Genomic DNA, 17,500 nt, shown 5'->3' with positions numbered 1-17,500 from the left:
AGAGGTGGATTTATCGGCCTGTAGAACTACGGGCTTGGCGGACAATGTGAGAATGGAAGCAGTTGTTCTCGCTTTAATACATAAAATACAACATTTTAAATCTTGTTTGAAATGACCAAACCTGCCTACCAATGATGTCACTGGTTTCTGTCACTGTAGTATGATGGAGTAGGGCTTTAATTGACGAAAAAACACCATGAAATCAAGTTTTTTTTAGTGTGTTGTGTATTTGCAGATGTGTACATGTGTCACATTGTTTATGTGCTTTATGTCGTGTGTGTGTTTTCCAGATGTGGGCGTGTGCTCTAGGCCACCAGGGGGCAGCAGAGATACTGTATCTGTGGAAGGCGTCGGCGCTCGGCCTCCCCGATTCGCTGGGCCGCCTGCCACTCGCCGTGGCTCGCTCCCGAGGCCACACCCACCTGGCCTCCGCCCTGGAGCGGCTGCACACACAGCGCACGCACGCACAACGCGCGCACACACACACACACACACGCACGCCGGAGGACACGCACACTCAGCGCACACACACACCGGAGGGGACACTTTCGGTACACACAGACACACACACACCCATGAGAGACGCACACACTCCTGTCAGAGACACACACACTCCTGTCAGAGACACACACACTCCTGTCAGAGACACACACACTCCTGTCAGAGACACACACACTCCTGTCAGAGACACACACACTCCTGTCAGAGACACACACACTCCTGTCAGAGACACACACACTCCTGTCAGAGACACACACACTCCTGTCAGAGACACACACACTCCTGTCAGAGACACACACACTCCTGTCAGAGACACACACACACCCGTCTCTCCTCAGCCTCAGATGTCTCTCTCTCCGCTGTCTACCAGCCCAGACACAGGTAACACACACACACACACACACACACACACACACACACACACACACACACACACACAATTTACAATTTACAATGTAGTCATTTTTCAGACGCTCTTAACTCTCTGCCTGCCAAAAACCTTTATAAACGTTTTTTATTTTTAAATCAAAAACAAAATACGGTTTTTCCGTTTTTCACAAAGAACCAGGAGATAACATTTTCCAAACAGTTTCTGCTCCATTCACTTCAATGTTAAAAAATAAACGGAGAAATAAATAAAACATTTCCTATGTTTTACCATGTAAACTGCTGGCAGTTTTTGAGTACTATTTTTGAAAAACCCTGGCAGTTTAAGAGTTAATCCAGAGTGACTTACAGTAAGCAAGGAAAATACGAGTTGTATGTATAGAAATAGCAGACCTGCCAACCTGCACGCATTTTGCGTACAAACTACGCAATTCTAGGTGTCGGTACGAAATGCCACAATGACAACGACACAATTTCGGGGGATGGGCGCGGTGTAACAATTAAACCAAAGATTCCTCTTAGTAAACCCAACTCACGGGTTTAGCTGAGTGCTGCTGGAAGAGTGACACGTTTTGAGCTTCACTTTTATAAAGGCTAAATGTGAATTAATAGCATTTTTATCATTTCCTTTTTTAATATGAATAAGAACTGTAGTGTCGCCCCATTTGAGAACAATGCATTCTGGGATAGCATCTGAGGTGTTTAGCTGGCCCCCCTCAGACCCCCACCTTTCAGCAATGCATGCTGGGATAGGTGTTAAAATGTCACAGATCACAGAAATGTCCCTTTCAGTCCAGCTTTCTCAGCTCACTGTATCAGGAAGACATCATTCTATAAGACATCATTGTATAAGACATCATTCTATAAGGCATCATTCTATAAGACATCATTCTATAAGGCATCATTCTATAAGGCATCATTCTATAAGGCATCATTCTATAAGACATCATTCTATAAGACATCATTCTATAAGGCATCATTCTATAAGGCATCATTCTATAAGGCATCATTCTATAAGACATCATTCTATAAGACATCATTCTATAAGACATCATTCTATAAGACATCATTCTATAAGACATCATTCTATAAGGCATCATTCTATAAGGCATCATTCTATAAGACATCATTCTATAAGACATCATTCTATAAGACATCATTCTATAAGGCATCATTCTATAAGGCATCGTTCTATAAGGCATCATTCTATAAGACATCATTCTATAAGACATCATTCTATAAGACATCATTCTACATCATTCTATAAGACATCATTCTATAAGGCATCATTCTATAAGGCATCATTCTATAAGACATCATTCTATAAGACATCATTCTATAAGACATCATTCTATAAGACATCATTCTATAAGACATCATAAGACATCATTCTATAAGACATCATTCTATAAGACATCATTCTATAAGACATCATTCTATAAGGCATCATTCTATAAGGCATCATTCTATAAGGCATCATTCTATAAGGCATCATTCTATAAGACATCATTCTATAAGGCATCATTCTATAAGACATCATTCTATAAGACATCATTCTATAAGACATATCTCCTAAAGTGATGGGTCAAACTACACCAATATGTCAATCTGTAGCTATGATTCCCTGCTTTCATATGACATGAAAAACACTCACATTAAAAACTGTTCAATGACTGTCTGTTCATGGCGGTGGGTTATATATGGTTGCCATGACAATGAAGACACTTTAAATTGAATATTATATCACTGATCTCTCTCTCTCTCTCTCTCTCTCTCTCTCTCTCTCTCTCTCTCTCTCTCTCTCTCTCTCTCTCAGGTCTCAGTTCGTCCAGTTCCCTCCCCTCTCCCGGCGACCCCTCCTCCCCCTCGCCGAGCTCCGCCTACTCCAGCGGCCCCGCCCCCATGGACACGTCCCCCTCCCTCTCCCCCTCCTCCCCCCTGTCCGTCCCCTCCCCCTCCTCGCCCCGCCCCCCTCCTCACCAGGGGTGGGCGGGCTCGGAGGACGAGGAAGGGGGCGGAGCCTGTGGGACCGACCAATCGGATTTGAGCGCAGGTAAAACCCCGTCGGTCGGTACTGTTGATGGATGCTAACTGCTAACAGTAGCTTCATAGATTGATTGAATACTTTGCGTTATTAAGTGTGTTAAAGGTTTCATAACATGCTGCTTTACAAAACATTTCAAGTCTTTATCGTGTCCTTCAAACATGTATTAAAAGGTTTTAACTGAAAAATCCACTCCAGTGAGCCATGGCAGGTTTTTATCTCTCTGTGTTCTGATGCCTTTTCAACTGCAAAGGAGAAGGGGAGGGGCGGGGAGGAGAGGGGGCGGGACTAATGGACTGTGACATCAAAGTCCACGGGCCAGTCACAGCACTTTTCTGAGCCTAATTATTCAGAAAACCCCAGACCACAGAAAATCCACTGAATGTTCAAAGTTCAGTTTTTTGGGGTGTAATTGAGGTCAGAAACCCCCCCCCAAAAACAGGAAAAAAAGAAAAAGAAATTGTTCGTCATGTAACCTTTAACACTACATGATTGTATAACAGTCAACGGTTATGCTGAAAGGATAACACAAAAAGACCCAGGGGGCGGGGCTTGTTTCCATTGTGGTCCCTCATCGTTCCAGAGTCAGTGTTACTTTTGATTTAGTTTTTTTAATACAATTCCATTTAGTTTTAGTCTAGTTTTAGTCGACTAAATGTACAGTTCATTTTGTCGATACTTTTTTTTTTTTGGGACGACTTTGATGGCATCGTGATGCCTGATTTTACACTTGATTGCACTCTGAAAATAGCAGATCTACAAGCTCACAACGCGTCGCGCTGCGACCAAGCACAACATGACTTGTCTTTTAGTTCTACTGGATCTCTTCTCCACATTTTAGTCTAGTTTTTATTTGTTGACTAAATTGTCAGTATATTTAGTCTTAGTTTGTAGTCATAAAGCTTAGTTTTTATTTCGTTTTTATTTTGTTTTTATTTTGTTTTTATTTCGTTTTTATTTCGTTTTTATTTCGTTTTTATTTCGTTTTTATTTCGTTTTCGTCAGTGAAAAAAAGGTATTCGACCAACACTTTTCATCATACTTTTAGTCGACAAAATGAACACTGGTTCTAGTTCATATAATACATGCTATACATATCAGTACAGTACAGTATCTCTGTAGCAGCAAAAGGTATATTTACAGAAACAGAAGAGGTTTAGTAGTAGTTTAGTTTAGTTTATTTATTTGCACATTTAAAAACAACACATTTGTAACAACAGCATAATATTGGGTTGGGGGGTGCGGGTGAGATTTAGGTTCTCTTCCCTCCAGGTCGTCTTGCTGTCAAACCCCATGGCCCTCATATCAGCTTGTTTAGCAGAACAGAATGATTTGTAACAGTGTTGAACGTTTCTGTGTGTCCAGCATGACCGTGACACAGTATTTTCCCACATGTCTGTGTCAGGTCAGACATAGTCGTTCAAACACAAACATTCTGCAGACAGAGCGGTGACTTCCTCTTCTCCTCTCTTCCTCTTCTCCTCTCTTCCTCTTCTCCTCTTCTCCTCTTCTCCTCTCCGTTGTGTCTGTAGGCGTGGATCCCAGGAGAGGCCGGGCGTCGCCCCTCTTCCTCATGGACTACGAAAACAACGACCCCCCCGCCCACACACACTCCCCACACACACACTCCCCACACACACACTCCCCACACACACTCACGCACGCACACGCACACGCGGCCCGCTGTCCTCTGTCTCCGTCGTTGGAGGAACAGCTGTTGAGTTACAGAGAGAACGAGGAGAACGAGGGAGAGAACGTCCCCACACAGGTACCACATACACACTAACTACACACTACATACACAATGTACACAAAACACACTACACAGGTACCACACACACACTAACTACACACTACATACACAATGTACACAAAACACACTACACAGGTACCACACACACACTAACACTACATACACAATGTACACAAAACACACTACACAGGTACCACACACACACTAACTACACGCTACATACACAATGTACACAAAACACATTACACAGATACCACACACACTAACTACACACTACATACACAATGTACACAAAACACACTACACAGGTACCACACACACACTAACTACACACTACATACACACTACATACACACTGTATACAATCTACACAAAACACACTACACACGTACCACATGACGGCCGTTCACACAAAGCATTATAATTACAACAACAACAACGTCAACGATAACGATAATTATAACGATATTTCATTATATCATCATTATTCAGGAGTAAAACAGAGGAAAAGCCTTCATTAATATCAGGCGACCTCAGAAGGTCTTCATCAGAGAGTCCTGATAAAGACCCTGTAGGTCTTCTGTAGTTTTTTTTCATGTTTGATCCGTTTAGATCCGTTTTACAGGTGTAAAACAGGTGTAAAACAGGTGTAAAACAGGTGTAAAACAGTGGGTGAAATTCACCTTTGATACTTTTAACCATTAACCATAAGTCATCTCCTGTGAGCACCTGGTTGTGTTTATATATATATATATATATATATATATATATATATATATATATATATATATATATATATATATATATATATATATATATATATATATATATGTATATATAATTTTATATAAGCTGCTGTTGCTCACTATATAAGAGCTTAGTGGGAACAGCCTTATACACGAAACACACTATACTGTTGGCATTTGTAGCGCCCCCTATAGGCAGAAGAGAAAGTGCTTTTTAGTGGAGATAAATATCATAAGATTTTAGTCAACTAAATCTACAGTTGATTTACACTTGGTTGCATGCTGAAAATGGAAGATCTTGTAGATCTGCTATTTTCAGAGTGCAACACCCGAGCGCAACCAAACATAAAATGACTTGTCTTTTAGTTCCACTAGATCCCTCCCTAACATAAGAGTTTTTTGACGGAATTGTCAATATATTTAGTCTTAGTTTGTAGTCTTCATAGCTTATGCTTAAGCTTATGTATGTTTGTTTGCTTTTATATGTTGGCTTCATTTAACCACTTAAACCCTGGATACATAGTGAACTTAACCATGTTTTAAGTACAGTGTAATTTTAAATATTTAAGTATAGATTTTTTTTGTTTGTTAGCAATTGTTTTTATTCATCATATCACAACAGCAACACAATTATGCCAGTATACATGGATGCATCATGAATAAAAAATATAATGAAAAAAACAACAACATTTGAATACGTAATGAGTAGTGAACGATTTCGACCAATGGCCCGTCACTTCCTGCTTCCTCCTCCCACAGGTCGACATGGCAACGCTGGCGGAGCAGATCATCGAGGCCACGCCGGAGCGAATCAAACAGGAGGATTTCCCCAGAGGGGCGGAGTCACCGCTCAGAGAGAGGCGGGACAACCCGGCCATCACGGACACCTGGTTGGCTACCTACCTGGACACGGTCGACGCCCACACGCTGGCCCCACCCAGGTGACTTTTACTTTGACTAGATGTTCAGGGTATGAAACCACCTGTTAGGTGGAAAGGTTTTCACCTAACAGGTGAAAGGTCACCTAACAGGTGAAAGGGTGATCACCTAAAATGGTAGCATGCAGAGGCCATCTGTTGCTCCGATCTGCACCAAACAAACACTGGCCATGAGAATGAATGTCACCCATAGGGGGCGCTACAGCAGTGTAACATCAGTGTTTAACACTTGAAGTGGACAGAAGTCACTGACCACGGCTCTGATCAGTGACATATAGGACTGGATGTGAAGAACATCTAGTGTTACAGAAAAAAACTCCTAGAACTGTCTTCAAATGCAAAAAATACAAATAAAAACTGTTTGTAAACATGGACCTCACAGTGTGTGTGTGTGTGTGTGTGTGTGTGTGTGTGTGTGTGTGTGTGTGTGTGTGTGTGTGTGTGTGTGTGCGCGTGTGTGCGTGTGCGTGTGCGTGTATGCGTGTGCGTGTGCGTGTGTGCGTGTGTGTGTGTGTGTGTGCGTGTGTGTACAGGCGTATGTGCCCCCCCTCCCCCCTCAGCGCTCTGGCGCTCCAGAGGTTAAGACCGCCCTCTTCTGCGGCGTGGGCGGAGTTCCTGAACGCCTCGTCCAATGGGAGGATGGAGAGGGACTTCGCTCTGCTGACGCTCACCGACAGCGAACAGCGGGAGCTCTACGAGGCCGCTCGAGTCATCCAATCAGCTTTCAGAAGATACAAGGTACATTATATGAGTCATCCAATCAGCTTTCAGAAGATACAAGGTACACTATATGAGTCATCCAATCAGCTTTCAGAAGATACAAGGTACACTATATGAGTCATCCAATCAGCTTTCAGAAGATACAAGGTACATTATATGAGTCATCCAATCAGCTTTTGATCACATCTACTAAAAACGATTTGGATTTCAACACCAATGACTTGTGACCAGTGTTGTGCATAACGGCGTTTAAATAAACGGCGTTACCTAACGCCGTTATTTTTTCCAGTAACGAGTAATCTAATCTATCTATACAATTGGGGAGATTGGCTGAAAGCCGGTAGGTAGGTAGGTAGGGAGGGAAACGGACAAAAAAACTGCGCACTGCGCATGCCTATGTGTGGAGTGAAACCCAACACCACGCAGCTGCTTTTGTAATGTCCCCACACAACACCGTCCGCATCTGGGTTGCCACGTTTGGGGTGACAAGCACACAGGTCAGTGTTGCCAGATGTGCGCCAGAAACAAGCAACCTGACCACCTTCATGAAAAAAAATTAACAGCCGATGGGGTCCGCGATGTTTCACGGGGGTCCGCGATGTTTCGCGGGGGTCCCAAGACTCCCAGGGGGTCCGCGGACCCCCTACAAGTAAAATTATTTAAAAAATAATAAAAACTTTTTTGGGGGAAATATCTTCATGAAAAAAAAACAGCCGATGGGGTCCGCGATGTTTCACGGGGGTCCGCGATGTCTCGCGGGGGTCCCAAGACTCCCAGGGGGTCCGCGGACCCCCTGGGAGTAAAATTATTTAAAACAATTAAAACACTTTTTTGAGGGACATTTCTTCATGAAAAACAAAAAACAGCCCATGGGGTCCGCGATGTGTCACGGGGGTCCGCAATGTTTCGTGGGGGTCCCCAAGACTTCCAGGGGGTCCGCGGACCCCCTGGGAGTAAGATTATTTTATAAAATATAAAAACTTTTTTGGGGGAAATTTTTATCCCACGATTTTTGAACCCCAAAATAAGCGAGCCCTCGCTTATTTTTGCGCGGACGTAATTTGTTTGGCATTGTGGTGAATGTTGTGTGTGCTGCGAATGTTTGTTGTGTGCAGCTTAATGTCAGAGTGTTTGTGTTGGAGCGCCTCAGTGCGGCTGCAGAGTTCATGTGTTAGGGTTAGGGTTGTGCATGTGTGGCTGTGGCTTTACAGTTTTCCTTCGCCGTGTCTGTAGGTCACGGCCTGGAGACCCCAGGGTCTCCAGGGCCCCGAGGGGGGGGGGGGCCGAACCCTCTGGGTATTTCTTTTTTTTTTTAATCCCATGATTTTGTACCCCCAAACGAAATTTTCTTTGGGGGGGTTAGGGGGGGGTACTAGAATTCTGCCCGCGTAGCGGGCAGAACTTCTAGTTAATTACAATTTCCATCGCTGCAACGCTGTTACCGTTACTGACAATGAAATGTGCTCCGTTACTATGTCAAGCGTCCCCAAGCTTTCTGTTACCACGGGCCGGCTGACAGTGTGTGTGTCTGTGTGTGTGTGTGTGTGCGCGCAGCGCTACTACAGGCTGGGTTTGCTGCTCCTCATGTTGCAAACATGACACGGTTAGAAAAAATACCAAGGATACGACAGTGATGTCTCTTACTTTTTGCTGTATGCAACCAGGAAGTAACACGGACTTGACGCTGTTTAAGCAGTGACATGTGACATGACATCACTGACGAATCCTTGGTATTTATATCTTCATGGGTATTTTTTACACACAAACCCAGCGCGGTGCACACACAAACAAACTAACTTTAACAACCAGACCAGTACAGAAGAGATGGCGAGTCACGAGCAATCCGACAAAATGGCTTTCACAAATTGGCGGTACAAGCACTACTTCACCTTTATTGAAAGGAAAGGAAAGAATGTACACGTGAAGTGCACGTTGTGTGCCGGGGGGAAGCGTTTGTCCACGTCTGTCCAAAGCAACTCCAATTTAGTGTGTGTGTGTGTGTGTGTGTGTGTGTGTGTGTGTGTGTGTGTGTGTGTGTGTGTGTGTTCCTCTGCGCAGCGCGGAGTGAACAGTCTCATCTACGTGCAGACTACAGACTACTATGCAGCTCCGTGATTAGCTGATTACAGATAGCCCCTCGGGTTAAAAATGCAAGAGAAGCAACACTTAACTTTATAAAATAGATGTCCGTTTATAAGTTGTTGTGTCACTGTAGCATCATGCTGAGTGATAATGACCCACAGCTGTTTGTTCTTCTTGCAGAGTCTCCGACGCAAAAAATCATTTTGTAATTAAAGAAAGCTCCTGCGCTGTATTAGCTACACACACGCATGAACAACAACGTTGCTGGGACCGGGTGTACTGCTTGTGTTTAAAACAAAGTCTTTTTCACAACTTTTCGCTATTGATGCCTTTTCTTTCTCTCTCTGCTGCTGCTGTTCTCTCAGGGCTAGAGCCTAATTTACACTTCGCAGCACGACGGTGTCCTGTGCTTAAAATAGCAGATATACAATCTCACAACGCGATGCAACTCATTGTGAGCTTGTAGGTCTGCTATTAAAACATTATGGCTACAAATGGCATAATCCTGGATTATATTCATATAATATAATAACACAGGCCTGGATATTCAACGTTTTTCAAGTCAAGGACCCCTTAGCTGAGAGAGAGACCCTTATTAATTATATATAAAAAAAAATATATAGAGAGAGAGAGAGAGAGAGAGATAGAGAGAAATTTGTGAACTGAACTTTGAACTAGTTCATATTTTAAGTGAACTTTCCCAACACTGTCTATGCACCTGTCTTGTGAAACCTGCTCCCAAAAACAATCCAAATTCTTTGACATATTACAACTTTTTCACGCAAATAGTTACTTTTCCTAGTAACTAGTTACTTTTACAATAGAGTAATTCAGTTACTAACTCAGTTACTTTTTTGGAGAAGTAACTAGTAACTATAACTAATTACTTTTTTAAAGTAACGCGCCCAACACTGCTTGTGACTGGACTGAGACATGAAAAGACTTGATACTTCAAGTCTTTTCATGTCACTTGAGCTTCCAACAAGTGTAGGACTTGTTTGGGACTCCAGACATGTCCTACAGTTATTGTCTTGAGTCTCAAACACGTCCTCCTCCAAACTAAACGTTAAGACTAGAAAGCAAAGACTTGAAGGTTAAAGGTTGTGTGTGTGTGTGTGTGTGTTTCAGGGTCGCAGGTTAAAGGAGCAACAGGACATGGCTGCAGCGGTGATCCAGAGATGTTACAGGAAGTACAAACAGGTGTGTGTGTGTGTGTGTGTGTGTGTGTGTTTGTGTTTGTGCGCATGCTGTGTGTGTTCTGAAAACGTTAATGTTCAATGTCTAGTCTTTGATGTCATAAACGACAGAGTAACATAGTGACGTTAGGGGTTTTTAATGTGACTTGATGATTTACTTGTCACACAAATAATTTGCGATTAACGATTGAATTGTATTTTTGGCGTTGAGTATAAGAACAAAATGATTTATGAACGTATGAGAATCAGGGTTGGATGAGAGAGAAGAAACATCATGGACACTGTGACAGTCAAGCTTTTATTGGTGACTGTACCATGTCTTTAAAAACGTGCGTGTGTGTGTGTGTGTGTGTGTGTGTGTGTGTGGGGGTGTGTGTGTGTGTGTGAAATTAACTAACATGCTTTGTCTCTTTCTGTCTGAATGCCGCTCTATCTCTCTCTCTCTCGTTAGCTAACATGGATAGCTCTGAAGGTAATACATATATATAATATATATAACCAGTAGATGTCACTGTTGTGCACCCACTCTGTGTGTTTGTGTGTGTGTGTGTGTGTGTGTGTGTGTGTGTGCGTACATGTGTGTGCTGACTCCTCCTCTTTACCGTATAAGGACTTGTCATGTGACTGTTTGACTCCTCCTCGTTTACCGTATAATATGTTGTCATGTGACAGTTTATTGATTGATTGAATATTGTATTAAACAGAAATGTAAAAACAGAGTACAGTCAAACTCTTTGTCTGAAAGGAGAACACTAACAAAGTGTTTACATTGGGATCCTAGGTATTCAATTCATCAACATATAAAATAGCACCAAAACATTCAATATCATCACAATATCAAACTATTTGTACAGAGTAGAAAGGGGGGGGGTGAGGGAATGGGGTAAAGAAGGGGGGGTTGTACGCCCGTTTAATGGAGAAGTGATGACTCCTCCCCTTTGGCCTCCTGACAGAGGGGATTTTTTAGGGCTGTTTTAAATGAAGCCAGCGATCCACATTTGTTGAGGGCTGGGGTCAGGGCATTCCACACCTGGGTGGCAGTGCTGTAGAAGGAGAATTTACCCATGTTTGTTTTATGGGTGGGTGGTACCAGATCGTTGTCATGGCTTTTTTTGATTGATTGAATATTTTATTAGGCAAAAAATGTAAAACAGCACAGTTACATTTAAAATACATTGTCTAACAGGTCCGTTCATAAAAGTCCTTGCGGACTTGTTTCCAATGAGGGCCTTGGTATTCAATTCATAGACATATATAGTGGCACCACAGTTCAAATATCATTACAAAATAAACAGCAAAAAAATAACATTATGTACAACAAAAAAATATGTACAAGAACAGGGGGGGGGGGGGGGGGTCTGCTGTCTAACGGGAAAATGGTACTACCTCCTCTTTTGGCCTCCTGAAAGGTGATTTTTTAAGGCTCTTTTAAATGAGCCCAGCGAACTGCATTTTTTGAGGGATGGAGTTAGACTATTCCAATCCTGGGTGGCAGTGCTGTAGAAGGAGAATTTGCCCATGTTTGATTTATGGGTGGGTGGTACCCACAGCCTCTAGTATTGAGGCTGTGGGTGTCGCTGACTTTTTGGAGGTATTTAGTCAGATATGCGGGCATCGAGGGCATTGAGGGCATCAAGGGCATTGAGGGTATTGAGGGCAAAGTCGCATTGACTATTTTGAAAGCCAATCCCATTTATTTGTTCTGTGTCCGCAGTACGCGCTGTATAAGAAGATGACGGAGGCGGCCATCTTGATCCAGTCCAAGTTCAGATCGTACTACGAACAGAAACGCTTCCAGCAGAGTCGCCGAGCCGCCGTGCTCATCCAGCAGTACTACCGCAGTTACAGAATAAAGTATGTATAATATTTATATATCTGTACTACCGCAGTTATAGAATAAAGTATGTATTATATTTATATAGCTTTACTACTGTAGTTACAGAATAAAGTATGTATAATATTTATATATCTGTACTACCAATGTGTTACCAATGATACTAATGAAGGCTCTGTTCCATTCTGGTTGTTACAATGATACTAATGAAGGCTCTGTTCCATTCTGGTCAAGCAGAGTCAGGGTGTTGACTCGAAAACACTCTTTTTTTTAATACTTTATTTAGAAAGACATGGAAACAATACATGGAAGTACAATTTACAATTTTCGCAAGGACCCCCAACATGATATTTATAATATATGTATCATGTTATGTTTGGTTGTGTGGGTGTCACATTCTGAAAATAGGTGATCTAAAAGCTCACAACGCATCAGCTTGTAGATCTGCTATTTTCAACTCAGGTGTAAATCAGGCATTATGACGCCATTAAGGCTGAAATACATTTTAGTCACTAAATAAACTGTAGATTTAGTCGCCACTGATGTGTTATTATATTTATCAATACTACTGAAGTTACCCATTCAATGAGATCAATTTATCAAAGCACTTATTAATACAATGCAGTTTTACTGTACATCCAAGTTATCACATCACGTATAAGATGTTTTATAATGGTATAATAATTATGATATTGAATAAGTGTAATAATAATAATAATAATAATAATTGTTTTTTCCAGGGGAGCGTTTCTCACTAAGAAACAGGACCAGGCAGCCAGAAAGATTATGAAGTTTCTACGACGATGTAGACACAGGTAACACACACACACACACACACACACACACACACACACACACACACACACACACACACACACACACACACACACACACACACACACACACACACACTCACACACTATGTACACACTATGTACACACTATATACAGACTGAATGATTCAGGAAACGTGAAACCATTCAGGCTGAGTGTCAGGTTAACCCATTAACTCATTCACTGCCACAATTATTGCTGGCCGCGTTTGCCCACTGCCAGAGATTTTTTATTGAAAAAAAAAAAAAAAGTAGGAGCCGAGATACAGAATCTTTAAGTTTTAAGTTAACAAGGAAGTGGATGGGAGTCTAGATCTTCTCCTTGGTCTTTGGGTCAAATTGGAGTTTTGAAAACATTTAAATTACGTAGTTTTTTACGTCCTAGGCAGAATTGGTAATTGGAAATAATTAAGTTTTTTATGTCCTAGGCAGGGAATGAGTTAAGACCTGGATCTGGATCTGTGTCACTTTTTGATTTGAGCTAAAAAGCATTATTTTACACTTTGGGCTTTTCAGCTTTCAAGCTTATAGCGCGAGCTTGTAGATCTGCTATTTCTGAAAAATCGTGATAATTTGTGCAAAAGTTTTTTAACTCAAATCTTTGCTTCTGGGGGTCCCTGGAACAACATATTTTGAGATGGGGGTCCCTGGAACAACATATTTTGAGATGGGGGTCGGTGGCCAAATGTATATAATTTTGGGGGTCCTTGACATGAAAAAGTCTGAGCACCAGAAGCACTTCAGATAATGATATCTTGGATTCTGATTTTTTTTTTTTAACTCAGGATTTCTCGTTCTGGCACTGAGGGTATACTGTAAAAACTCTGGATAACTCGGGGCCTGGCACTGAGAAAGTTAATTTAAATTGGAATCCTGAGAAGTAACATTTGTATTTAATTTCAAATGCATTTAGTTATACTTCTGTTAACTTTATGAACTTAAATACATTGGACAATAGAATGTTAATACTAGTCATTAAGCTACTGATATAGACTGAAGTCATTCAAGCGGGTCATGTTATGAATCATAACAGCTGAGATCAATAATATAATCACTATTCTGATATTAACCTGTGGGCCACATTAAGTGAAGGTGGGGGCCGCATGTGGCCAGTTGCCCATGTATGTCATCATATAGGCCCTTTAAAACTGTGAGGTCTTATGAATCTGAGGTACTAGTCTCACTCTGTTTTTTAGTAACTGTCTGTCTGTCTGTCTGTCTGTCTGTCTGTCTGTCTGTCTGTCTGTCTGTCTGTCTGTCTGTCTGTCTGTCTGTCTGTCTGTCTGTCTGTCTGTCTCCACAGAATAAAGGAGTTGAAACAAACCAAGGAGCTGGAGAGGAGAGGATTGACTACCTAATCTCTATCTCTATCTCTCTCTCTCTCTCTATCTCTCTATCTCTCTATCTCTCTCTCTCTCTCTCTCTCTCTCTCTCTCTCTCTCTCTCTCTCTCTCTCTCTCTCTCTCTCTCTATCTATCTATCTATCTATCTATGTCTCTATCTATCTCTCTTTCTCTCTCTCTCTCTCTATCTATCTATCTATCTCTCTATCTATCTATCTCTCTATCTATCTATCTATCTATCTATCTCTCTATCTCTCTCTCTATCTATCTATCTATCTATCTATCTCTCTATCTCTCTATCTCTCTATCTCTCTATTTATCTATCTATCTATCTATCTATCTACCAATCAGAAAGAGGGGGAGGGGGAGACAGTTTATTAGGGGCGTGGTGTCGAGGTGTCACTCAAACGGTTGTCACGGTGACAGCGCCGAGGGGCGGGGTCTAACGTCGGACGGATCTACAAGTCCTCAAGAACCTCGCCGATGTCGGTTGGTCACCGCGGCGACCAGCAGCCCCGCCTACATTTCTGAGGAGGAGGACACTGATTGGCCAATGGGGGGGCTGATTGATTGATTGACACTCACGGCACTGTGAAGTGGAGTTGTTGTAGTGTGTGTAAGTTACCACTGGGGGGCGCTGTGGTGTCATCTGTCCAGTTTACTGACGGAGGGAATGTAGTGTCACACACACACACACACACACACACACACACACACACACACACACACACACACACACAGTACATTTACGTATATTAAATCTATATAAATATATATCCTGAAATACAGTCTTTATAAATAAAATGGATGTTTATTTATTATCACAACCTGTGCTATCATTGTGTGTGTGTGTGTGTGTGTGTGTGTGTGTGTGTGTGTGTGTGTGTGTGTGTGTGTGTGTGTGTGTGTGTGTGTGTGTGTGTGTGTGTGTGTGTGTGTGTGTGTGTGTGTGTGTGTGTGTGTGTGTGTGTGTGTGTGTGTATGAATGCGTGTGTCTGTTTGTTAACCAATCAGAATGCAGTATAGAAGGGTTTTCGAGTGATTTCAAATGTGATTGGCTGACTCGGTGTTGTCGTGGTAACCACAGCGAGTAGATCAGTGCATGACATTTCCTTAACGAGTTAACGAGCTTCTTAACGAGCTTCTTAACGAGATGATTAATTATGTTCACACCTGAAATGACACGTATATTATTATTATAATAATTATTATTATTAATGTTGTTGATGTGAATGTGATGATTTGCATGAGTTTGTATTTGGTTGTTTTGCATAATTATTCAAAGCGTTAAACGTGAATTATGATAACGATTATGAAGCTTAATTAATTAATTGATCTATCAGTGATTAAAATACAAGATGTTCATTATTTATTTGTATTGTTTATATGTTTGTTGTCATGGCAACCTGTTTCCTAGCAACATGATGTTTGTATGAGAATAAACCAATAGAAAAGCTGGAAATAACTGAGTGGGTGATTGCGTCATCGTCGGGGGCGGGGTGGAGGGGGCGGGGCATACCTTTTGGGAGACGTGACGTCATCATGTTGATGATGTCATATTCCGGCTCCTGTTTGCGACCAATCGGCTGGAGTTATACTGGACAGAGAAAATAACGTGACCTTTTGACCCCCCCCCCCCCTGCCTACAGTGACTCTGAGGACCCCAGAAACGCAAAGTTAAAGGGATAGTTCACCCCAAAAAAAATCGATTCATTGATTATTTTGTTTGGGCTCATTCCTAAGGTAATAATTTGATGACCAGCGGACCGGTAGTCCTCAGTCCTCAACCCTGAGCCATCCCACCCTACCAAAGTGAACAGAGGTTAGATGAGTTGTATGTTTAAGGGTAAGAAGTAGCCTGACCAGTTTGTTTTGAGATGTCTGGAGCCTTGTTTTTAAGGCCTTAGTGGTTCTATGGTACCATGAGGTGCATGTGTAGTCAAAGTAGTTAAATCATTTTATCAAGTAGCCCTGTAATAAGTGTGGTAATCAAGGGGGAGCAGGTCATTATGCAAGGGTTAATGTACCCTTTCCCTTTGGTTGTTGATAAATAACGCCGGTCTAATCACCCTGTCAGGGTTTATTTATCCATAACGACCTGCTCACACATTAACCCTTTGCTTAAAGGAGTATTTGTCTCTGAGATGTGGTGCAGTAGAAGAATAAACTATATTGAAATAAAGAAATAAAGTGGCTCAAACTCAAAGAGATATTTCTCTTTCCAACATGTTTGTGGTCATTTTAACGTCTACTCAGGCTTCTGTGTTTCACCAGAGACAGTTTATAAGTTGTTTGATTCAGTATTTACATATTTGATATTCATTTTATCAGACACGCCCCCTTCCTATACAAACCCATTGTCATTTCAAACTCCATTTTAACCATGTTACACAATATCCCTTTAAGTACAGTATTTATCTCTTCTTTTCTTTCCCTCTTAAATGTTAGAGTAGCCAATTATTTTTACCCCCTTTTTCTCCCCAATTTAGTCGTTATGCCAATTAACTCCTCTCCTCACACATGTCTGTGATGTCACTGCTGTCATATCCTACTGACTCGCCTGTCAGTGAGGAGCCTCCACCAGGAGGACGTAGAGCCTTCATCCTGCTCCTCCCGCCCAACACTCCCTGCTGACAGATGCCCCCCCCCCATCCCGTAGGAGTACATACAATGACCAGTATCACCCTCTTCCTCCTCCACCTCCACCTCCTCCACCTCCTCCTCCTCCTCCTCCTCTTCCTCCTCCTCCTCCTCCTCTTCCTCCTCCTCTTCCTCCTCCTGAACACGGGCCAGTAGTGTCTGACAGACGTCGTTGACAAAGCCTGATGCACCACACGGTGGATTCTAACCCACAACCTCTGTGTTGGTGGGCAGTGACTTTACCACTGTGCCACCCGAGTGCCTTTAAGTACAGTATTGAGTAAATGTACTTAGTTACTTTCCACTGGAGGTGTAACAATACAGTAACTGTATCGATGCATAGATTTTAATTTCAACGATCCATAACTTTATCGACGTTTAAACAGCAACACATCGACTTGTTTCTATTTAAAATTGTATCACCATTTAACCATTCCCTTCTTTAATCCATTCCTATATTCATATTGTTGGCCTTACAGTGTT

General features: G+C 42.0%; 1 protein-coding gene across 1 annotated transcript in view; it reads left to right on the top strand.

Moving 5' to 3' along the window:
- Positions 1 to 15,105, top strand: part of camta2 (calmodulin binding transcription activator 2) — a 42,579-nt gene extending 27,474 nt beyond the window's left edge. Inside the window, exons 16-25 of the mRNA XM_080451393.1 lie at positions 291 to 488; positions 840 to 882; positions 2,705 to 2,941; positions 4,465 to 4,700; positions 6,191 to 6,372; positions 6,903 to 7,107; positions 10,300 to 10,371; positions 12,082 to 12,221; positions 12,942 to 13,016; positions 14,338 to 15,105. Coding sequence (XP_080307519.1) covers positions 291 to 488; positions 840 to 882; positions 2,705 to 2,941; positions 4,465 to 4,700; positions 6,191 to 6,372; positions 6,903 to 7,107; positions 10,300 to 10,371; positions 12,082 to 12,221; positions 12,942 to 13,016; positions 14,338 to 14,392 — 1,443 coding nt within the window. The 3' untranslated portion in view covers positions 14,393 to 15,105. The remainder of the gene's footprint in view (positions 1 to 290; positions 489 to 839; positions 883 to 2,704; positions 2,942 to 4,464; positions 4,701 to 6,190; positions 6,373 to 6,902; positions 7,108 to 10,299; positions 10,372 to 12,081; positions 12,222 to 12,941; positions 13,017 to 14,337) is intronic.
- The last annotated feature ends 2,395 nt before the right edge of the window (positions 15,106 to 17,500 follow it).

This window comes from Gymnoscopelus braueri (assembly GCF_963280865.1).
Source record: "Gymnoscopelus braueri genome assembly, chromosome: 15".
NCBI lineage: Eukaryota > Metazoa > Chordata > Actinopteri > Myctophiformes > Myctophidae > Gymnoscopelus > Gymnoscopelus braueri.
Note: the sequence above shows the minus strand (reverse complement) of the source record. Positions and strands in the feature narration are given on the sequence as shown.